Here is a 23,516-nt window from a genome sequence, read left to right as displayed (position 1 = left end):
CTTCCTCTCCAGGAATCCAGGCAAATTAACCTTCTAGCCCGTTTCACAGCGTAGATGTCCATGTTGCAGTCTTTGATGCATTAGGATATTTTTGGCTCTAAAGTAGGAGGTGAGGAGCTAATCTAATTTGTTGTTTTCATTGTGGGTTTGTCCTGATCCCCGCCATTAACCCACTTCTCTAAATTTTCAGGCATGCTTGCATACTGGATTTTTAAAAATTTTTTATAAGGAGTCTAGAATTGTGATTTTTCACTTCTGAAAAGTAATTTTGGTGTTTTCATTAGGATAATGTTAGATTTGTAGATATGCTTAGGGAGTGTGCTGAACTATAACTTAAACATGTAAATTTTGTCTTTAGGTAACTCAGCAGTTAGAGAATATCTGTCTGCGCATTATCGACCTTGTTCTGCAGAAGCACATAATTGGTAAGTTGAGAAGCAGAGTAAAGAGGCAGACCAAAAGAGTCACATAATACACCTCACGTGTGTTTTCAGGGTGGTGCTTTTGTGATTATCTTGTCATCATTGGGGCTTCATCTCCCTGGACCAACATTTTCCAGTAGAGAGACAGAGATGGGGGTGGGGTGGGGGTGGGGAGTAGAGTGGTAAAGTCAACACAGATCTTAGAGAAATGTGTTCTTAGAGAAACATGTGTTCTCTTCAGTTTCGGATATACTTGACTTAAACTTTATTTTTTTTGAGATTAGAGAGGTACATGAGAGAGGTTGAACCAGAAGCCTCAGGCATGCTAGTCTTGTGCTCTACCAGCTGAGCTATTTCCCCAGCCACAATATCTGCTTTATTCTACGTGAGGTCTGTGTTCAGTCAGAGATGAACTAAGGGGTAGGGTGGTGGCACACCTCGTGGGAGCTTCAGAAGGGGCAGAGCAGCGTTGCTGGTGCCTCTCTCTCTCCTCTTCTGGTTCTCAGTCTTTATTAGAAAGGAAAGAAGAGGGAGTCGGGTGGTGGCACAGCGGGTTAACACACATGGCGCAAAGCACAAGGACGGGCGTAAGGATCCCAGCTCGAGTCCCCAGCTCTCTACCTGTAGGGTAGTCACTTCACAGGTGGTAAGGTAGGTCTGCAGGTGTCTCTTTCTCTCCCCCTCTCTGTCTTCCCCTCCTCTCTCCATTTTTCTTTGCCTAGCCAATAACAACAACATCAATAACCACAACAGTGTTAAACAACAAGCGCAACAAAAGGGAAAATAAAATAGAAAAAAAATAATAATAATAGAAAGCAAAGAAGAAAGAAAGAAAGCCATCTGGGGTGATGGAGCCCCAATAATAACCCTGTCGGCAAAAAGTAAATAAGATACTTGATACATTTGTTTAATTGAAAACTTTTGATAATCAAAGTCTTCAGTTATTTAAAAACATTTTTTGCTCTATCTGAGCAAGGAGGCAGGGACTCATTGCTTGTATGTGGTGCTGGGACTTGGCCCCAGGGCTTCCCTCTGCCGGTGAGCACAATCCACGGAGCCACTCGCAGACCCCTGTACCTCATGGAATCTTGAACATACATCGCTGCTTGTCCTTTTTCTTAATTTACTATGTGATAGGCCAGTGAGATTGGGTGGGTGGGGGAGGTAGAGAAAAGAGACACACACCAGCAGCACTGCTTTGTGAAGCATTCCCCACCCACCCACCAACACAGGTGGGGACTGGGGACTTGAACCCAGGTCTTTGCACATGGTCATGTGCACTTAGTCAGGTGAGCCACCCCCAGGTCCCTCATCTTGGGATTTTTAAAGGACAAAGAATCGTGTATTTTGTATGTGGCATCAGGACCTCACACTCATGTGCACTGAGTGCTGATGGGGCTCCCAGCTTTCTCTTCATTTGATAGCAAGGAGGGGATGCCCACACCCAGTCCTACCATTCATGGTGCTCCTTGGTGTGCTCCGTGGTGCTCCCAGCAAGCTTGGGCATGTTTACAGATCTGTTTATTTGTTGCCAGGGTCATCACTGGGGCTTGGTGTCTGGATGATGGATGCACTGCACCCAGAGGCAACCCCTCCCTCTTTCTCTCCCCTTTCTTTTATTTGATAGAGAAATTGAGAGGGGAGGAGGAGATTGGAAGAGAGACACCTGCAGCCCTGCTTCACTGTTTGTGAAGCTTTCCCCCTGCAGGTGGGGAGCAGGGGCTCAAACCTGGGTCCTTGCGCACGGTAATGTGTGAACTCAACCAGGTGCACCACTGCCTAGCCCAGTTTTGTTATATATATATTTTGAGTTATTGAATTATATATAACAAGTTATATCTGTACTCTTCTTATATTCATTGAGTACTCCATAAGCTGGATATTTCTGTTGTCTGGAAAACTGCCCACAGTTTTCACCCAGGAGATGTTCTTTCTTCTAGAATTCTATGAAGAAACCTTCTCCCTGGCCTACAGTCTCACCTGCCACAGTGTCTCCCCGCAGATGTGGCAGCTCCTGGGAGTACTATATGAGGTGTTCCAGCAGGAGTGCTATGAGTACTTCACAGGTATGGCTTTGACTGCATCGCACAGATTGCTGTGTCTAGACACTGCTGGGAGTCCAGGTGTGGTCATCCAGCACTCTGTGTCTGGGGAGCACAGGCTGCAGGAGGCGGGCTGCGTTTCTGCCTGCAGCTTACATCACTTGTGCCAGAGCACACACCCACACGAGTTAAGTCAACGCTCCACAGCGCTGTTCCAATGCAGTTATGACCAGGCCACATGGCCCTCTGATGCTCCCTTTCTAGTGGGGAATGAGGGGAGGTGGAAGACACCGAGACAAGCAGGGAAGTGATGATGAGCATGCTCAGAGCCTGGCTTCTTTAATCCGGATGAGGAGGCTTGAGGTCTCTTGCCCCATGCTCTTCCTGTTCGTAGACAGATGGCAGGGTTTGTTGCTGGCCTGTGGTCCCCAGGGCAGGCAGGGCCATGTGGCTGCTGTAGAAACGAGGACTCTGGATCAGCAGTTGCTTTAACTCCAGGCTTTGGAGATTTCAAAGTTTTTTTTTTTTTTTCCAGACATGATGCCTCTCCTGCATAATTATGTGACGATAGACACAGATACTCTGCTGTCAAGCCCCAAGCATTTGGAAATCCTTTTCACATTGTGTCGGAAAGTGAGTGTGTCTCCTCAGCTGTGGTCCAGCTCTCCGTATCATGGTATTTCCAGCCCCCGTTTTAGGTCTTGAGAAGGAACTTGGAGTCATAACTTGAAAAGTTTGTGTTGTGTTTAGAAATATTTGCCTCTTTCATTTATTTATTTTCTTAAAGGGAGGACTTTAAAAATTTTTTTTTTGCCTTCAGGATCATTGCTGGGGCTCAGTGCCTGCACTATGGATCCACTGCTCCTGGAAGCCATTTTTTCCCCCCATTTTAGTTGCCCTTGTTGTTGTTCTTGTTGTCATTGTTGGATAGGACAGAAATGGAGAGAGATGGGGAAGAGAGAGAGGGAGAGAGAAAGATAGACACCCACAGACTCACTGCCTGTGAAGCGACCCCTACATGTGGGGAGTTGGGGACTTAAACTGGGATCCTTGTGCCAGTCCTTGAGCTTCACACCATGTGTTCTTAACCCACTGTGTTTCTGCCTGTCCCCAAAGGAAGGACTTTTTTTTTTATGAGTAGAGAATTAGGAGAGACACCAGAACATTGCTTACTTCTGATGTAAGGTGATCACGCCAGGAGCTGAACCGGCAGCCTCAGGCTGCCAGTGGGTGCTCTACACTGTGCCCTGAGCTGTGGTGCCATATCATCTTGGTGGGTCCCAGCCAGGTTCTTTACCACAGTGTTGACGTGAAAGGTTGTAACATCTGAGCAGATACTTCCAGCTCCGTAGGCTCTGTGGGGAGATGGAATGTATGCACCGATGAACTGCAGTTTGATAATGAAAAGTGGTGGTGTTGGGCAAGAACTCGAAGGGAACAGAGACATACGAGGCTTGCTTTATTCTTTAGAAAAGTTTGTTTCACAACAACAGGGGCAACAAAATGGGAAAAATGGCCTCTGGGAGCAGTGGATTCGTAGTGCAGGTACCGAGCACCGAGCCCCAGTAAGAACCCTGGAGGAAAAAAAAGTCTTTGTTTCACTCGCCTTTGAGCTGCTATTATTGCTTCAGTGGTTGAGAGGGATGCTCTGTTTATCTAGAGTTAAGTCATTGGCCTTCTTTAGTAATCCAGAGTTGCACAAGTGAATTCTTGCTCCCCATAGGGGATTAGAATGGGTGGAGGAGAAGGATGGAGTTGATTTTTGACCTTTCTTCTGTGGAAGTAGCAGAACATTTCCAAAACAGGCTCTTCTGGGCCTTTTTCAGCCAAAAGTCCCCAGGGCTGGGCTGGGCTGGACCGGGCTCTGTGTAGGTGCTGAGCTGAAGTGTGTGGCCCACAGGTGCTGTGCGGAGAAGCTGGTGAAGACGCAGAGTGCCACGCAGCCAAGCTTCTCGAGGTCATCATCCTGCAGTGCAAGGGCCGGGGCATCGACCAGGTGATGTGTCTGCAGGGCACCCGTTGTCCGTCTTCATCTCCAGGTGGCACTCACTTGTCAGGGATGTGGAGTCTCAGTCCAGTCGAGCCATTATGCCTTACTTCCATTTAAAGTCATCTCTGTCAGCTCATTCACCCAATCTCATCTCCGAGTTTTGGGAATCATCAAAAGCAGCTTTTAAAGGGGTACATGGAACATGCTTTGTCCCAGCACTACACAGAGCAGGGTGTGGAGTAGTGTCTGGCTCCCACCTCTCTCTCCCTTCTGTTCTCTGTCGCCCACTCTACCCTCAGTTTTTCGTCCATCTTTTCACCAAGAAATAGGCAGATGGGGTATACACTCTCTCCACCTTCTGAAACTGCTTGTGGGCGGGGCCTGGGGACTTGAAGCTGGGTCCCCGAGCATGGCAATGTGTATACCACCACTTGGTCCTGGTCCCTTTCCAGTTCTTTAAACGTGCACCAACAGCATATTTCTCTCTCTGAAGCGATGGAGTTCACATCCTCCTCAGCCCCAGGCCTGTTCACTTGCATCCAGGTTCATTGTCATTCTTGTCACCTTTCCCAGTGGAAGAGGCCACCTCCGTCCTCACTGAGCTCCTGTAGAGCCCCCACCATTGAGCTGTCTCCTCTGTGCCATTCCCGGCCGGCTGACAGATGGACAGACGGATGCATGCCTGCCCTTGTTCTGGGCGGCCCCTTTGTCCCCAGGCCCTGCCATCTGTGTGGCTGACTGTCCCTTTGCTGTCTCCGCAGTGCATCCCACCCTTTGTGCAACTGGCACTGGAGAGGCTGACTCGAGGGGTGAAGACCAGCGAGCTGCGCGTCATGTGCCTGCAGGTGGCCATCGCCGCCCTGTACTACAGCCCAGACTTGCTGCTGCACACGCTGGAGAGAATGCAGCTGCCCCACAACCCGGGGCCCATTACTGTGCAGTTCATCAACCAGTGGATGGGCGACACCGACTGCTTCCTTGGGTGTGTGCCTTCTGCCTGCTTCTCTGTAGCTGACTTTTGCTTTTTGCCTCCATGGTGGTCGCTGGGGCTCTAGTCCACTGCTCCTGGAGGCCTTTTTTTTTTTTTCTCCCCAATTTTACTGGATAGGGCAGAGATTTTTTAAAATTCTTTTATTTTTCATTTATTTATTTTCCCTTTTGTTGCCCTTGCTGTTTTATTGTTGTTAATGATGTCATTGTTGGATAGGACAGAGAGAAATGGAGAGAGGAGGGGCAAACGGGGAGAGAAAGATAGACACTTGTAGACCTGCTTCACTACCTGTGAAGCGACTCCTCTGCAGGTGGGGAGCTGGGGGCTTGAACTGGGATCCTTACATCAGTCCTCATGCTTTGCGCCACCTGTGCTTAACCCACTGTGCTACTGCCCAACTCCCTTTTAATTTTTTTTTTCTTTTTTTAATTTCTTGGGGAATTAATGTTTTGCATTCCACAGTAAATACAATAGTTTGTACATGCATAACATTTCCCAGTTTTCCATATAACAATACAACCCCCACTAGGTCCTCTGTCATTCTTTTTGGACCTTTATTCCCCCTCCCCACCACACCCCAGAGTCTTTTACTTTGGTGCAATATGCCAATTCCAGTTCAGGTTCTACTTGTATTTTCTCTTCTGATCTTGTTTTTCAACTTTTGTAGGGCAGAGATTTTGCTGGGGGAGAGTGAGAGAGACACCTGCATACCTGCTTCACCGCTAATCAAGTCCCCCCCCCAAAGCGCCTCCCCCCCCCCCCAGTGTTTTCTTTATGAGGGAGAGAGTGACAGACCACAGCACTCCTGGTTTGTGCAGTGGCAGAGATCAAACCTGGGGCCTCACACATGCAAGGCTTGTGTTCTAGGAAAAGAGGGACAGGTGTATTCATAATTCATTTAGAACCCTTAAGTCCAGCCTGATAAATACTAGACTTCTTTTACTTTCCTTTTTGTTTGTTTGTTTATTTATTTTTTGGTTGTCACTGGAACACCACTGCTTCAGACTGACTTTTGTTGTTCAGATAGAGAGAGAGGGAAAGACAGCACCAGAGCTTCCTTCAGTGCAGTGGGGCCAGGCTTGAGGCTGGGCTGTGCCCCTGATGGAGCAGGTGGCCTGCCCCCATGAGCTGTCCTGCTGGCCCTCAGCAGCAGTGTTTGCAGTAGCTACTGGCCGGCGGGGCCAGGGATGTGTGTGTGTGTGTGTGTGTGTGTGTGTGTGTGTGTGTGTGTGTCCGTCCAGGCTGGCCCTCAGCAGCAGTGTTTGCAGTAGCTACCGGCCGGCGGGGCCAGGGAGGGGTGTGTGTGTGTGTGTGTGTGCGTCCCCATCTAGGGAGGTGTGTGTGTGTGCACCAGGAGCCCTTGTAGAGCAGCTCTGCCTCTTCCCTCTGCTCTGGGTTTGTGGCCGGGGGTTGGGGAGGCATCTCAGTCCTTAGCAGCCATGGAGCACACTGCACTGCAGGTGCAGAGTGGTCCCTGATGTCTTGGATGGGAGGATTTTGAGGGGGCCTATGTAGACCCCTGGCCACCCTTTTGTGGTTCCTCCTGAGTCTGTCCTGGGTCTCACGTAACCACAGGCACCATGACCGGAAGATGTGCATCATCGGGCTGAGCATCCTGATGGAACTGCAGAGCCGGCCTCCGGCAGTAGAGGCTGTGGCTGCACAGATCCTGCCCTCCGTCCTCTTCCTCTTCCTTGGCCTCAAGCAGGTCTGCGCCACCAGGCAGCTGGCACGCCGGGAGGACTGCTGCCAGGCCCACAAGGCGGATGTGGATGAGAATGGTGAGGCCCCTGCCTTATAATAGGGGTATAGCTGGGCACCATTCCACACCACTCCCACCACAGTTTATGTCCCCAGCCCATTCCAGTGGCAACTGCTGTGGATCTCCCAGGGTCGTGGATATGGGTTGAATGGAGGTAGAGGTGTGTGTGTGTTTGCCTATTTTTATCACATCTATGGCCCTGCCTCTTTCACTTTCTCTCTATGCCACCCTTAGACCTATTACTACTTCTGAGTGTCCTTCCTTTCTGCTCTTCCCTCTCAGATCAGAGAAATAGCACCTGGCTTCCTCTGATGTTCTCTAGAATCCCTTCCCTCTTAACATTTCTCCCATTCTGGGAGTAGGGACCAAAATTCTTTATGGGGAGCAGAAGGTGGGAGGTCTAGCTTCTGTAATTGCTTCTCTGCTGGACATGGGTGTTGGCAGGTGGATCCATCCCCCCAGCCTGTTTCTATCTTTCCCTAGTGGGGCAGGGCTCTGGGGAGGGGAGGTTCCAGGACACATTGGTGAAGGCATCTGCCTGGTGAAGTTAGGATGGTGTCATGGTAGCATCTGCAACTTGGTGGCTGAAAGACAGTAAGATACAAAGCAGGACAAAATTTTTAATAAACAGGAACCAAAGAATAGGAATAGAGTGAATGAAAATAGGGACTCTAGGGTAGATAAAAGCTAGGAATTCTATTTTAGTTATATTCCTAGGGGCCTGTGACTTTAGCAATCTTTGCTTGAGCCCAATAGCTAACATGGAGGTGAACTAGAAATATTGTCTGGGAAGGTGGTGTTAGAGTAGAGAATAGAATTTAAAGGCCAGATTAGGACAGAGAGTGGCTCCCAAACTTGAAAAATAACAATGAAGGCGATTAACCATTTACCACATCAATCTGATCCGGGGCCCGTGCATATTCATACTTAGCACAGGAACCTGTGTAATCTCTGGGACCTTGTCAGTCTTGCTTTTGCTCATTCTTCATTGACTTCATAAATTATTATTAAAATTTTATTTCTTCATTAGTTCTAGAGAACCAGAGCATCATTCTAGCACAGGTGATGCTGGGAATTGAACTTAGTTCCCCTTGCCCACAAGTCCAGTGTGTCAACCACTGTGCCACCTCCTGGGCCACTCTTGATTGACATTCTCCTCCCTCCCCCCCAGAGGGTTGAACCTCTGTCTTCTGGTGAGAATGGGGTTTGAATCTGAAGTTCTGTCTGCCTCAGAGTGCAGAGCCACTACACCAGGTCAGCAATCTTCTTGACTGACTGTTAAAAAAATTTTTTTTAATATATTTATTTTCCCTTTTGTTGCCCTTTTTTTTTTTTAATTGTTGTTGTAGTTATTGATGTCATCATTGTTAGGATGGAGAGAAATGGAGAGAGGAGGGAAAGAAACAGAGAAGGAGAGAAACAGACATCTGCAGACCTGCTTTACCGCTTGTGAAGTGACCCCACTGCAGGTGGGGAGCCGGGAGCTCAAACTGGGATCCTTACGCTGGTCCTTGTGCTTTGCGTCACATGAGCTTAACCCGCTGCGCTACTGCCCGACTCCCTGGGGCTAATTATTAAACATCTTCATATGTCTGTGATTGGGGTAAATTTTTTTTTTTTTGCCTCCAAGGTTATTGCTGGGACTTGGTGCCTGCACCATGAATCCACTGCTCCTGGAGGCTATTTTATCCCTTTTGTTGCCCTTGTTTTTTTTTATTGTTGTTTGGTAATTATTGTTGTTGTTCTTGATGTCATTATCGTTGGACAGAACAGAAAGAAATGGAGACAGAAGGGGAGAAGTAAGTTGACTTGAGGGAACATTTCCTGGTAGTGTTGCAGACTTCCTTGTTTCTTTTCCTTTATTAATTTTTTCTTTAAAAATCATCTTTATTCCATAGAGACAGTCAGAAATCTAGAGGGAAAGGTGAGATAGAGAGATAGTGATAGAGAGAAAAAGAGACCTGTAGCCTTGCTTCACCACTCTTAAAGCTTTCCTCCTGCAGTTGGGGACCGGGGCTGGTACCTGGGTCATTGCACATTGTAACATGTGGGCTAAGCCAGGTGTGCCACCACCAGACCCCCCTTGTTGCATTTTCTACAAGAGTATAGTGGTCAACTAGAAACAGTATTTCTTGCTATCTTTGCAATTGTATCTTTGTTGTAGATTGTATATGTATTTGTGTGTGTCAACATTTGTAGTCAAAACCTTGGTTTTCTGCCATGGGTCTAGGATCCTTTGTAGCTTGAAGTAGGTGCTTCAGGCCAGGGTTCTGTAGCACACGTTCAAGTGAACGCTGCCTGGTGTGAATCTACTGTTTTCCTCTCAGGTTGATTTATCTCTGTGCTTACTGCCTTCCTGTGGTACTGGTCCTACGGCTTGGGACAAACAGGCACTGAGGATAGAAACAGAACTGGGGGCTGGGCGGTGGTGCACCCAGTTAAGAGTACTAAGTGCTAAGACCCACGCAAGGATCCCGGTTTGAGCCCCCAGCTCCCCACCTGCAGGAGGTCTGCTTCATGAGTGATGAAACAGGTGTGCAGGTGTCTCTCTCCCTCTCCTCCTCCCCTCTCAATTTCTTTCTGTCCTATCCAATAAAATGGGAAAAATGGCCTCTAGTAGCAGTGGATTCATAGTGCCGGCACCGAGCCCCAGTGATGACCCTGGAGGCAAAAGAAAAAGATAATCTATGCTCACAAACAATGTAGCTTTTCACAGATTAATCCTCATGAAGCAGACTTATTTTCTTTACATCTCCCTCCCCCCACCAGGGTTATTGCTGGGGGTCAGTACCTGCATGACAGCACCACCACTCCTGGTGGCCATTTTTTTTCTTTTTGCTTGCTAGAGGATGGAAGGTAGGGAGAGGGACTGAGAGAGACAGACACCTACTGTACTGCTCCATTGTGAAGCTTTCCCCCACAGGTGAGGACCAGGGACTTGAACCCAGTTACTTACATGCAGCAGAGTGTGCTCTTTTAAGGGTGTGCCACCACCTGGCGCTCTATTTGAATTATTTATCTGTTCTTATTATCATTTCTGAGCAGTTTGTAGTCCACTTAGGTAATTAAAAGATTTGACCTTACAGTAGAATCTTGTTGTTGCCTAAAACACAGGTTACACATTTTTTTTTTATAATTAAAAAAAAAAAGTTACTTTTTTCTGGGGATGGGAAGAGTTGAAACTGGGACCTCTGGGCTTCAGGCATGAAAGTCTGGTGTGCAGCTGCTATGCTGTCTTCCATAGCAGTGCACAATAATTTCACGTCTTTAAATTTTCTGAGAACAGTGTTAATCTGGAACTCTGTTTGAGTTCCTTATGGCCATTCTTTCCTTTCTTATATTTACTAGGACAGAGAAATTGAAAGAAGGTGGGGGAAATAGAGGGAAAGACAGGCACCTGCTTCACCACTTGTGAAGCAGACCCCTTGCAGGTAGGGAGCGAGGGCTTGAACCCAGGTCTTTGTATTTGGAAATATGTGTGCTTAACCAGCTGTGCCACCGTCTGGCCCCTGGCCATTTTTTCCCCTTCTTTATTAGGTAGGACAGAGTAATTGAGAGGGGAAGAAGAGAGATACCCCACTGCAGGGGGGAGTGGGTGCTTGAACCCAGCCTCTCACACGTGACAGTGTGTGCGCTCAACAGGGTATTCCTCAGCCCAGCCCCCTCTGGCCTTTGGGGAAGCCTCAGCAGAACCTCGCCACATCCTGTGGCCGCAGTCCTTTGCCAGCTGGACCTGGACAGGTGGTGGGTGGGTGTCGGGATGTGATGCCGCGTGTGGATGGGACACACTGGCTTCTCAGCGGGCTGCTGGCCCCAGCGTCATGGGTTCACATTCTCTTCCATAACGGTGGGGCTGGCAGAGGAGATTTCCAGCGATGAGGAGGAGACGACTGTCGGTGTCCAGGCTAAGCAGCCGAGCAATGGCCGAGTGGAGGCTGAGGAGGACGATGATGATGACTGGGAGGAGGAGCTGCTGGAGGAGACGACCCTGGAGGGCTTCAGCACGCCACTGGACCTGGACGGCAGTGTGGACGAGTATCAGTTCTTCACACAGGCCCTGCTGGGTGCGTCTTCATGCTGCCGCTGAGGGGTGTGGGTTCCGCCGAGGGGTGAGGGCAGTTGCCCCACAGGCTGAGCACCTCTGTACATGTGGTTTGTCTTTTTCGTAGAGTTACCCTTCCCTAGCTGTCCCACATGTTGGTTTTTATTTCAGACCAGAGTACAGCTCGGCTCTGACTGTTGGCGGTGGTGGGAATGGGTAAGGGCCTCCTGCATGCAGGTTCCGTGAGCTGCCGCTGGGCTCTCCCCACCCTGAACCTGCACAGGGAGAGGAGAGCAGGAGGGACCCAGTGATTGAGTGGTAGAGGGGTGGCTGCGGCAGGCTGTGGCCTGGCCCCTCGGGATTGCAATGTGTCTGCAGGCTGGTTCTGCCTGTGGCTGAGGGCCAGCCACCCCAGGAAGAGTGGGCTCCCCGCGTTGCACATTGCTGAGTGGAGATGCTGCCCTCACCAGCGGGGTACCAGGCACACAGGTGGTGGCAGCATGAGGCAGGGGCCATGGGGCAGCTACATTTCTGTCAGGGGCTTGGAGTCTGTAGTCAACAAGGCTTTCTTCTGAATCAGAGCAGTACCATCTAGTGAGGCAAATCACTCTTGTCTCTGAAATAAAAGTGAAAGATGTGGACCAAAAAGTCCACAGAATCAAATAGAATCAGGCAGTGGAAATGTCTAGAAAATGAGCAGAGAGATGGTGATAAGAGTGCCAGGAATGCAGAGGGTAGCTCCTCGGATCCTGGATCTGACCTCATCTCCACCCACTGATAGAGGAGACCATTTCCAGATGTCTTGCTGTTACAGGCAGTGCTTTTTCAAAGATTTGTTTTCTTTTTCTTTTCTTTTTTAAAAAATATTTTATTTATTTATTTGGTAGAGATAGAAATTGAGAGGGAAAAGTGAGAAGGGGAGAAAGAGACACCTGCAGTCCTGCTTCACCCCGTGAGAAGCTTCTCCCTTGCAGGTGGGGACCAGGGTCTTGAACCCAGATTGTTGCACATGGTAACGCGTGCTCAGGCAGGTGTGCCACCACCCCACTCCAGAAAGATACATTTTTCTGGGAGGTAAAGTGCGAGCAGGGTACTGCTCAGCTCTACATTGCTTCTGGTGGTGCCAGTGATCGAACCTGAGACTTACAGGGCCTGGGGCACCCAAGTCCTGCACTCTTCCTTGCTGCGCTGTCTCCCTGGCTGCTAGACGCAGTAGTGAAGTCAGCCAGCTAGGCAGTGTTGATGACATGCTGGCTTTATGTTCTGCTGTGTCCAGGCCTGTTAATGGTGACAAGGATGCCTTCCAGTGCCAGCTGGTTTGGTGCAAGTCAGGTGCATAGCACAGGGGAAGTGAAAGTGGGTATGGAGATGAGAATCTGGAGCCATTCTTCAGCAGCAGGCTGGCTGCCCCAGGCAGGAGTTCAGGTGTGTCTGAGGTGTATGGCTCTGCGAGTTCACTGGGAACCAGTGTTGGGTCTCTGCCAGGTGCAGAGGGGGCTGTACCCAGTGCCAGGGTGGACGAGCTTGGGGGGGGGGGGTGAGGGAGTGTGGCTGTGCCTTCTGGAAGGTTCCCAGGTAAGCGAGGGGAAGGGCTGAACGTTAGGGCCTTGAAGAGCTGGCAGCCCTTGGGTGGGCAGGGAGGGTGGCAGTGGATGGGGAGCAGCTGGGTGTTGCCAAGGTGATTCCTGCTCCTGCCCAGTGCTGAGGTGAGGGCTCTTGGGGCAGGAGGACCAAGCTGCTGCTGCCCTGACAGGTCCCTGAGTTGGGACTGAGTCCAGCCAAATCCCAGAGCTAGGCTTAGGGAGCATTGCAGAGAGGAGGAGGGGCGGAGAAGACCCAGAGGCTGGGCAGCAGCTCTGTAGTGTGCTGGCCCTGAGGGAGAGTCCCCTAGGGGTGCTGGGGGATGCCAGTGGTGGGGGGGGCTTCCATCCTGCATGCCTACCCTGAGCTGGGCTCTTGCCTCTTACCGTCAGTGATTGTGTCCTTGTGTCTGAGACTTGTGAAGGCCTGAGATCATAACTGGCTGCCCCGGCTCTCTTCCCATCCATTCCCCCCTCCCCCCCACAGCTGTGCAGAATCGAGACGCCACGTGGTACCAGCTGCTGATGGCACCACTGAGCGCGGACCAGAGGCGGGCGCTGCAGGAGGTGTACACGCTGGCAGAGCAGCGCAGGACAGTAGCAGGTCAGAGGCTGGTCCCTGAGGGTCCCTGGTGAGGGCACGTGTGCTGCTGCCAGCACCGCCCTCGGGTGTGTGGCTGCCTGAGGCCAACCTGCCAAGAGTGGGAATGATGGCCATGGGCTGGGCTTCCTCACAGTGAGGATTCCAGTGAACTCAACGGCATGGTGTGTGTAGACCAGAGTGTGTGCTGACTTCCTGTGCCACGGCCCCAAGTGCTGTGCTCCTGCAGGCCTGGAGCCTCTGAAAGCCCAGTGTTCGTGTCATCCCGTGGCCTGGCTCCTGTCCTGCACCCCACCCCCACCCCCCATGCAGCCACAGGGAAGACGGGGCCTCAGCTGAGACTTGTCAAGCTGCCAGCCTCACAGCTAGCTGCCTCACCTCAGAGGCAGCTAAGGCTCTGGCTGCATCCCCCCCCCCCCCCCCAGGAAGTAGGAGACTCATGTCTCTTATTATTGGATAGAAACAGAATTTGAGAGGGAAGGAGAGACAGAGGGAGAGAGACACCTGCAGCCCTGTTTCACCATTCACAAAGCTTTCTCCCTGCAGGAGGGGACCAGGGGCTTAAACCTGGGTCCTTGTGCACTGTAACATGTGCACTCAACCAGGTGTGCCACTGTCCTGCACCGAGACTTGTCTCTCTACTGAGCTTTACATTTGATGACTCAGAGCTGTTAGCGGGCTTTTAAACATCTTTTTATTTCCTAAGAGAGACCGGAGCACTGCTCCATCTGTGTGGCACCCAGGCCATTCATCCTGCCAGCTAGACCCCCCCCTTCCCGGGTTTTGTTTTCTGGGGTGGAAGTGGGGCGGAGGAGTGGTGGTTGGATCCAGGACCATGGCAGCACTGCTCTAGGGTTTCTGAAGCTGGCCCAGTGCCGTGATGCTCCCATACGCTGTGGGGCTTGTACCCAGAACTTCATGTTTCCTCCAGCCCTCACCTTCCCAGTTGAGCTGTTTCTGCCCCTGATGTTCAGCTTTTAAACTGGAGAAATTTGATGCAGGCAGTTATTATAGTTGTTCATAAAATGAAATTCAATGGGAAAGAATTTGTAACTGCCAAAGTTCTGTCATGGATGTCACTGGGTATGTGGGGCCCAACACCTGGACCCTCCATGTGGCCCTCCAGGAGAGCCCAGGTCCTGTGTCCACCCAAGAGGGCTGGGCAGGCAGCCTGATGGTGGGCAGGGGGCTCCTGGTGCTGGTGAAGCCTCATCTATAGCCAGGCACTTGCTGCCCCCTCCTTATAGACAGCCTCCTGCAGCCAGGACTGCTGAGGGTAATGCAGAGTTGGGGGGACCAGGAGCCATGATTTTGCCACCTGATACCTCCCCCTCTTGTCTCCTCTCTTCTCTGCAAACTCTAGAGGCCAAGAAGAAGATTGAGCAGCAGGGCGGCTTCACCTTCCAGAACAAAGGGGTGCTCTCGGCCTTTAACTTTGGGGCGCTACCCAGCAGCAACTGAGGAGGCGTAGCCGGGTCCCACCATCCGGCACCTTCTGGATTTGCCAGGGAGGTGGGGTGGGATTGTGCAGCCGGCCCTCTGACCACTGTCCCCGCCCCTGGTGGCCTTTCTCAGCCTGAAGCCCAGCCCCTGAAGTGACCTAGGCCCACAGGCTCGGTCGGAATTGCGTCTCAGGTTTTTGTGAAGGTGCAGAACCGGTGGACTCGTGTGGATCACAGTGCCTTCCTTCTGTTGTACATGAATTATCTGAACACTTTTTTTGGAGTGCATTGCAGATTTTTTTTTTTAAAAGCATAAAACCTATTTCTAGATGTTCTGTCAGCCTTGTCTACACATCACCTTACCCTGCATTTGAGGATTTGACTTCATGATGAGGCAGGTAGCACAGGTCACAGCTCGGGGCTCCACACATGCTCTGGATATCCTACGGAGTCCCCCCACTGGCTTTGGAAGAAGTCTCTTACTTCCCTGCTGCCATCCTGCACAGATGGGCCTGGGTCTGAAGCCAGCAAACACATGCTGACTGCACTCAGCCCACGGAGCTGAAGACTGGCTGTGGGTCCCAGGCCAGTTGGGAGTAGGTGCTGATTCTGTACTTTTGGGGGGACCTTGGGCTTCCATTCTCCCCACCCTCCATTCTTGCTGCGTGGGACCTGGGTCCACCCCAGCCACCCTACAGCTCGTTCTGCCTCTGCACCATCCCGGGCTGTGGGTGCCCCTGGGTGCAGGGATGCAGACTCTGGGCCTGGGCGAATCCGCACGTTCACTCAGGGAAGTAGACATCTGTTCTTGGAGCTGACCCTCACGGGGTGTGACCCCACACTCCCTTGAGTGACATGTTTGTGGCTCTGCCTCCTGCCAGGGCTGGAGGAAAGTCCTCTCTTTTAGTAAGAACTCCCTTCGGGTTTTAGATTATTTAAGTCATTTCAGCGGGAACAGGCTGAGTGTCGGCGCCCAGTGGCACCTACCTCCCTCTGCCCTCTGCACTGAGGTGCCTACCAGCACCTCCCCAGCTCCTCTGTGGCGGGAGGGTCTCAGAGGAGCCAGGCTGCTCACCTCAGGGTAGGTTCTGCAGTGCAGAGGGGAAGGAGTGTTGGCAGCAGGCTGGTAGCGCTGTGTGATGGGGTGTGGTGGACTTGTGGCCTTGGAAACGCAGGGACTTTTATGAATGTACAATAAAGTGCGGACTGACTCCCTGTGTCTCAGCCTTCTTTGTTTGCCATGCCGTTTGCCAATGGGGCTGTCCTGTCCACGGGCCGCTGAAGCCAGGCTCACAGGAGTAGCAGGGGACCAGCAAAGGGACAGGCTGAGCCGGTGAGTGAGCCTTTGAAGGCATAGGCCCCTCTCCTACCTTTCTGCAGAGAGGCCTCACGGGGAGTCTTGCCTGTGGGAGTCGCAGGCTGGGAAGCCTTGCGTCCCGGGCTCTAGTGAGTGCCAGTCCAGGCTCCTCGGCAGAGGGGATGAGAGACGGCAGCCCTCGTGGAGGTGGAGGTGGGAGTAGTAGACAGGCCCTATGCTTGGAGGCCAGTGGAAAGCCAGGCTGTGTGCGGGTGTGAGCCGGGCTTACCTGTACACATCCTGTCCCAGGTCTATCTTGACAGCCACTCCCCTGTGCCCATCCATACTACTTGAGGGTATGTGAGTGCTGCTTGCAGAGGGGGTGGAAATGTTGGGTCTTCAGAAACTCCCCTGCCAGGTCCTGCTCTTCTCTTCAGGGGTAGTAAATCCTTTCACGTCAGTGTGGAGGAAACCACCACCCCTCTGCTGGGATATTGTAGTGCCTTCAGGTAGAGCTCAGATCTGCTCCTGTGTCCACGGCTCCTCACACAGTAGGCAGAATAGACTTTTCTTTTTTCTTTTAATATTTTATTAATTTATTCCCATAGAGACAAATCCAGCAGGCAAGAGTAAACAGGGAGAAAAGACAGAGGCACCTGCAGCTCTGCTTCCCTATTTTTCCCCTGCAGGTGAGGAAGAACAGACTTTCAAAATGCAAATTCTGGTCGTTTCACTGACCTCAGAGACTGGGGTTCATTTGTTTTTATCTTTGTTACTGCGGCTTCCCCAGAGAGATGGAGGGAGGGAGAGAGGAGCACCGCAGCACTAAACCTCCTTTGGTGCCATCACACTCCATGTGGGGTACTGGGGTTGTGAACCTGGGTTGAGCAGCGGCAAGGCATGTGCTCCCCTTCCTGGTGTGCTATCTGGCCAGACCCTCGATGGTTTTATTTACTTTGTAATTTTTACAGTACTATTAAGTATGAGAGCCAAGCATCACTCTTGCACATGGGTGCCAGGGACTGAACCCAGAACCACAGACTTGCAAATTCTGTGCTCAGCCCACTGAACTCAATCCACTTGCCCTTTGGGATATACTCACTGGTATTTTCTGCTTTTTTTTTTCAAATGTGATATCATTTATTTTAATTTAATTTCTTTATTGGGGGATTAATGTTTTACATTTGACAGTAAATACAATAGTTTGTATATGCATAATATTTCTCAGTTTTCCACATAAAAATACAACCCCCACTAGGTCCTCTGTCATCTTTTTTGGACCTGTACTCTCCCACCCACCCCAGAGTCTTTCACTTTGGTTCAATACATTTATTTATTTATTTATATTTATTTTATTTATTCCCTTTTGTTGCCCTTGTTTTATTGTTGTAGTTATTGTTATTGTCGTTGTTGGATAGGACAGAGAGAAATGGAGAGAGGGAGGGGAAGACAGAGAGGAGGAGAGAAAGATAGACACCTGCAGACCTGCTTCACTGCCTGTGAAGCGACTCCCCTGCAGGTGGGGAGCCGGGGTTCGAACCGGGATCCTTATGCCGGTCCTTGTGCTTTGCGCCACCTGCGCTTAGCCCGCTGCACTACAGCCCGACTCCCAATACATTTATTTTTTAATAAAAACCTCAGTGTGCTATATTTTTCCCCTTTTTCCTTTTTTTTTTTTTTTTTTGTCCCTATTGGGCTTCACACCTGCGTAATTCCATTGCTCTTGTGGAATTTTTTTTTTTTAATTTGTTTTTTGATAGAGATACAAACTGAAAGGGAAGGCGAGAGAGACAGAGAGACACCCGCAGCACTGCTTCTCCACTTGTGAAGCTTCCCCCACAGGTGGGGGGTGGGGGCTAGAACTAGCACCCCTGCACACTGCACCATGTGCACTTGACCTGTTGTGCCATCACCCAGCTCTGCTGCCTTTTTTTGTTTTTAATCTCTTTTTGGGGGTTAATGTTTTACAGTCGACAGTAACTATAATAGTTTGTACATGCATAACATTTCAACCCCCACTAAGTCCTCTGCCATCATGTTCCAGGACGTGAACTCTCTCCTACAAGGGAAAAAAAGATCAAAAGGGAAAACAGCAGAACTTAGACTGGAGTTAGGTGTATTAAACCAAAGTAAGAATCTGGGGTGGGTGGGTGGGAGAATTCAGGTCCTGGAACAGGATGGCAGAGGATCCAGCGGGGGTTACATTGTTATGTGGAAAACTGAGAAATGTTCTGCAGTGGCCCAGGAGATGGTGCAGTAGATAAAGCACTGGATTTTCAAGCAGGAGGTCCCCAGTTCAAGCCCTGGCAACACATGTATCAGAGTGATGTCTGGTTTGTGCTCTCTCTCTCCTCCTTTCTCATTAATAAATAAACTCTTAAAAAAAAAAGGAAATGTTATGCATGTACAAACTATTGTATTTACTGGAGACTGTAAAACATTAATCCCCCAATAAAGGAAAAAATATATAAAAAAAAAAAAAGACTGGTGTGGGGAGGAATGTTGCCTTTTTTTATTACCAGAGCACTGCTCAGCTCTGGCTTATGGTAGTGAAAGACTGAACCTGGGACTTGAGATCCTCAGGTATGAGAGTCTCTTTGCATACCATTATGCTATCTGCACTGTTTCTTTGCTTCCTGACAGCCCTGCCTGTTGCCCTTGTTGTTGAGCTTGTTATAGTTGTTATTGTTAATTGTTGTCATAGAGGTTGTTGGATAGGACAGAGAGAAATCGAGAGAGAAGAGAGAAAGACACTTGCAGACCTGCTTCACTGCTTGCAAAGTGACCCCTACAGGTGGGGAGCTGGGGGCTTGAACTGGGATCCTTACTCTGACCCTGTGTGCTTAACCCACTGTGCTACCACCCAGCCCCCAAGAAATGATTTCTACCCACACAAACGTTTTTGTAAACTATTGTAGTTGTTATGTCTTTCTTGCCTTTATGGAGACAACTGTGGACCAAACTGCCATATAAAGGTCACTGATGATTTTTTGACAAATGATTGTATTTTATATTCACTTATTTCCCCCCCTCTGATTTCTTTCTTTCTTTTTTGCCTCCAGGGTTATTGCTGGGGCTCAGTGTGAATCCACTGCTCCTGGAGGCCATCTTTCCCCCTTTTTGTTGTCTTTTTTTTTTTTTTTTAACTAGAGCACTGCTCAGCTATGGCTTATGGTGGTGTGGGTGATTGAACCTGGGACTTTGGAGCCTCAGGCATGAAAGTCTGTTTGCATAACCATTATGCTATCTACCCCTGCTCCCTTGTTTTTTTTAATTATTGTTGTTATTATTGTTGTGGTTATTGCTGTCGTTGCTGGATAGGACAGAGAAAAATCGAGAGAGGAGGGTAAAACAGAGAGGAAGAGAGAAAGATAGACACCTGCAGACCTGCTTCACTGCCTGTGAAGTGACCCCCCTGCAGGTGAGGAGTCGGGGACTCGAACCGGGATCCTTATGCCTGTCCTTGTGCTATGTGCCATGTGTGCTTAACCTGTTGCACTACTGCCCCCCCCCCACTTTCTAACTTTATAGATTCTTCTTCACCTCACTGTTAAATGAAATGCTGTTTGTAGTAGAAACCTACCAAATACACATGCTAAGCTCATTTTATTGTTTACTTTTATAATATATATGTGTACACACATATGCGATATATATATATATATATATATATATATATATATATATATATATACATACATATTGCCATTAGGTCCTGTATGACTACTGCTTCAGGTGGACTTTAATTTTTTTTTCCATCCAATCACAGTTAGAAATAAGCAGAGACTGACATGTGTGTGACTTAGGCTGAGGTTTGTCCCTATTGTATTGGAGAAAGCCGCACTGTCTTTTCTTTATGTCTCTTTTTCTGTCTGGGAAAAGATCAGACCTGTGAAGCTCCACTGATGGCGCAAAGAGACAGACAAAGGGGCAGGCAGGCAGGCAGGCAAGCTAGCTTACCTGCTAGTGTGCTGTTCTGCCATTCTTGTAACTCAGCTTCAAGCCCCAGCCTCCAAAGCATTGGGGGTGGGGGGAGGTTGGTGCTGTGGCATCTCTCTCTTTGGAAAAAGTCACCCTGGAGTGATAAGGCCCTGGCAGAGAGAGAGAGAGAGGAGAGAGATGCTATGGAGTTTCCCCTAATGCTGTGTATGGTGCTCTCATGTGGTTCTGGAGACTGGAGCCTGGCTCCTTGTGCAGGGCAAATGGAGCCATTTCCAGCCCCCAGCCATGTATTTCCTGTCTAATGCGTGAAGGTACTCAAAACTACAGTTTTGGGGTAGATCTTTCTTAATTTTTTTTTTTAATTGAGGGATTAATAGTTTACAGTCTAGAGTAAAATACAATAGTTTGTACATGCATAACATTTCCCAGTTTTCCACATAACAGTTCAACCCCCACTAGTTCCTTCTCTGCTGGGGCACATCTGTCGTTGTGCACTGGCGCAGCCTTGTAGCACTGAATTTCAGTTCCTCGGGAGGTTTTCGATGATCACTCTATTCAGATTTTTTCCTGATGGCCTAGTCATGGGAAGTGATTCTCAGAATTTGTCTATTTACTTTTTTGTTTTTTCCTATTTTATTTGACAGGACAAATAAAAGAAATTGAGAGGGGAGGGAGAGATAGGGAGAGAGAGACACCTGCAGAACTATTTCACTGCTCGTGAAGCTTCTCCCTCTGCAGGTAGGGAGCGGGGACTCGAACCCAAGTCCTTGTGTATGGTGCACTACCACCCAGCCCTAGAATCTGGCTATTTCTAACACGGTGCCCAACTTGCTACCAGTGAACCATTCGCAGTGGCCTCTGGCTGCCCTCATTGTCACCCGTGGCACCCGTGACCCCTTCTCGGAAGGCACTGTTGGTGGTGGCCAGGCCAGCACAGCCCAGGGCACTGGGTCTGAGCTCCGAGCTGGTTGCAGAGCCTGGCGCGCATCGTGCTCCTGGCCCTCGTACTGCTGGGGAGACAGAAGAGCGCGAGAACTGGCCTGCGAGAACTGGTCTGCACTTGCGCACTTGCCCTGGGCCGCCAAAATGGCACCTGGCCGCTAGGACATCTCCCCACTCCCGGTGCTTCGGGTACCTGGCTGAGGCCTCAGCCTAATGTCAGTCGCAGTGAAGGTTTTTTATGCATGTGGGGCGGCTGCATGGTCTTCGAGCTTCCCTTTGTGAGAGAGGAAACCCTTTCCCCGCGCCCTCTGCCCATGCTTCCTCGGGAGAGCGAGGCCACGCGGGGTCGAAGCTGTGAGTTGGGGTCACCCCCACCCGGGGCAGGTGTGGGAGTCCAGGTGCACTGGCTGAGGCCCGGGGCAGGTCGGGGGGGACCCGAGGCAGGTCTGAGGGGTCTCTGGGCTGGCCTGGAGGACCTAGGGCAGGCCTGGGGGTCTCTGGGGGACCCTGGGCAGGTCTGGGGGTCCCGGGGCACAGGCTCCACACTCTCACCAGATTTGTCACTTCCTGTTTTGTTGATGTATGCAGTTCTCACAGGTGTGAGGTGGATTCTTGGTGTAGTTTTAATTAGCATTTTTCTAAAGATAAATGAAGTGGAAATAGTATCATTTGTCTGTGGGTCTTTTTTTTTTTTTTTTTTTTAAAGAAAACGTGTTGGTTCACTTGCTCTTTTTTTGTTCAGCTATATGATTTCTTTATAATTTGATACCCTTTGTCAGATGTGTAATGTGTAAAATATCTTCTCCCAGTTACTGGCTTTCCTTTTTATCTTTTTGGAATTTTCTTTGTTTCTTAATTTTATGCTGTTCTATTCTTGCTTCAGCTTCCCTTGGCTATGGGGTTGAGTCTCTGGGTATGTTTTTGATATTTAGATATTCAAGTGCTTCACTGATAATTTCTTCTGTGTATTTTATATTTCTGTCTAAAATCCAAGCATTCAATCCATTTTGAGTTGATTTGGGTGTATGATGTTAAGTGGTGGTCTAGCTGCACTTTTTTCCATGTGCAGCCACCCACTTTTCTCAACACCATTTGTTCTTCCCCCCACTAGGTAGCTTAGATTCCAACATCATATGTCAGGTGTCTATACACCTAGCAGGTGTGAGTTTATTTCTGAACTGTTTGTTCCCTTGACAACCAACATTGTTAGCAACAAAAACACCAGGATGCCTGAACTGCCTTGGAGCCCTGGATTGCAGATTTTTTAATAGGAAGTAGAGGACACAGCTTTGCAAAAGGGGTTCTCTTTGGAATGCTTGAAATCATCATACAGATGGTCATCAAGTAGTCTTTGGCCCTTCTACCTGGTCCTAACAAGTCCTGACAAACCAGCAAGGAAGGAAGGGCTGCTCTCAGGCGATTCCGAGACTGGAGCTGAGAGAGCCAACAAGACCCCTGTTTAGTGGGACCCTCTAGATGACTCAGCACAGGTAGACAGGTCAGTCCATGATCTGCTTCTGTCAGTGCTTAGTTTTATTATGAGGATTGAGGTCTCTGTGCTGAATGATATGATGTCAGTAGCCCTCCTCTGAGGTCACAGGGATTCAGTAATGGCTCTGCATGTGGTTTGACTTAGTCTCATGTGCTGGAGTAGTTTGTACAACCCTGCGCTTCAAGGCAAGCAATTGGTGTGCTTGGAGTGCAGCTCTTCATCCCTTGTGATGACATTTACAGGTGAATGACAGTGTATCCCTCTGGATAGAGTGTGCTGTCTTCAATGATGTGTACTGTCTTTACTTGAAACCGTGTATTTCTTTTCTTTCTTTCAATATGGAGCACTTCACGAATTTGTGTGTCATCCTTGCTCAGGTGCCATGCTAATCTTTTCTGTATCGTTCCAATTTTAGTATATGTGCTGCCAAAATGAGAACAAAAAAACATGTATTTCTTTTTTTGAAGACATACGGACCTGGAGTCATAGACCATATCACCTCAGGATTATTCACGAAATTTTAATATGCAATAAACAATCTAACCCACTGTTGATTTGTGTGGATTTTGCAAGTGGTTATTTCAGGGGCTGTTATGATCATTCTATCTGCATGTAGGTACAGCTTTTGAATTGGGCTCACAGGTATTTAAGTAACCAGGCTATTTCCTTGCCTCACTCGCTGAACTCTGCCACCACTCACTCCCACTCTGGACTGAGGCTCACTGACTTGGGCTCATCCTTTCCATTCAAGTGGTTGCTGATTGTTCATGGGGGACTCTCCCTGAGTGTTGTGATGAGACTCTGCTCCCTCCAGTTCTGTCATGGATCCAGCCCTCCTTCTTTGCTCACATAATCATCACTCTCTTTTTATAGACTGTTAACTTGAAAAAATTTTAATTATCTTTATTTGATAGAGACATCCAGAAATTGAGAGAAGGGGGGATAAAGATCGCAAGAGAGATAGGCACTTG

The 23,516-nt window shown here is 49.3% G+C and overlaps 1 protein-coding gene and 1 non-coding gene across 3 annotated transcripts in view; one reads left to right on the top strand and one right to left on the bottom strand.

Annotated features, from left to right (window-relative positions):
• Positions 1-16,083, top strand: part of IPO8 (importin 8) — a 52,079-nt gene extending 35,996 nt beyond the window's left edge. For both annotated transcript variants that reach the window (XM_007537652.3, XM_060194595.1), the window contains 9 exons: positions 359-425; positions 2,363-2,488; positions 3,000-3,097; positions 4,365-4,460; positions 5,216-5,436; positions 7,021-7,226; positions 11,068-11,271; positions 13,317-13,433; positions 14,794-16,083. In XM_007537652.3, coding sequence (XP_007537714.1) covers positions 359-425; positions 2,363-2,488; positions 3,000-3,097; positions 4,365-4,460; positions 5,216-5,436; positions 7,021-7,226; positions 11,068-11,271; positions 13,317-13,433; positions 14,794-14,891 — 1,233 coding nt within the window. In that variant the 3' untranslated portion in view covers positions 14,892-16,083. The remainder of the gene's footprint in view (positions 1-358; positions 426-2,362; positions 2,489-2,999; positions 3,098-4,364; positions 4,461-5,215; positions 5,437-7,020; positions 7,227-11,067; positions 11,272-13,316; positions 13,434-14,793) is intronic.
• Positions 16,084-22,877: 6,794 nt separating this feature from the next.
• On the bottom strand, positions 22,878-22,984 carry LOC132539612 (U6 spliceosomal RNA). The gene has a single exon (XR_009550950.1). It is a non-coding gene; the product is annotated as a U6 spliceosomal RNA (small nuclear RNA).
• Positions 22,985-23,516: the final 532 nt, after the last annotated feature.

Source organism: Erinaceus europaeus, chromosome 7 (assembly GCF_950295315.1).
Source record: "Erinaceus europaeus chromosome 7, mEriEur2.1, whole genome shotgun sequence".
In the NCBI taxonomy this organism is placed as follows: Eukaryota; Metazoa; Chordata; class Mammalia; order Eulipotyphla; family Erinaceidae; genus Erinaceus; species Erinaceus europaeus.
This window is presented reverse-complemented; position numbering and strand designations above follow the sequence as displayed.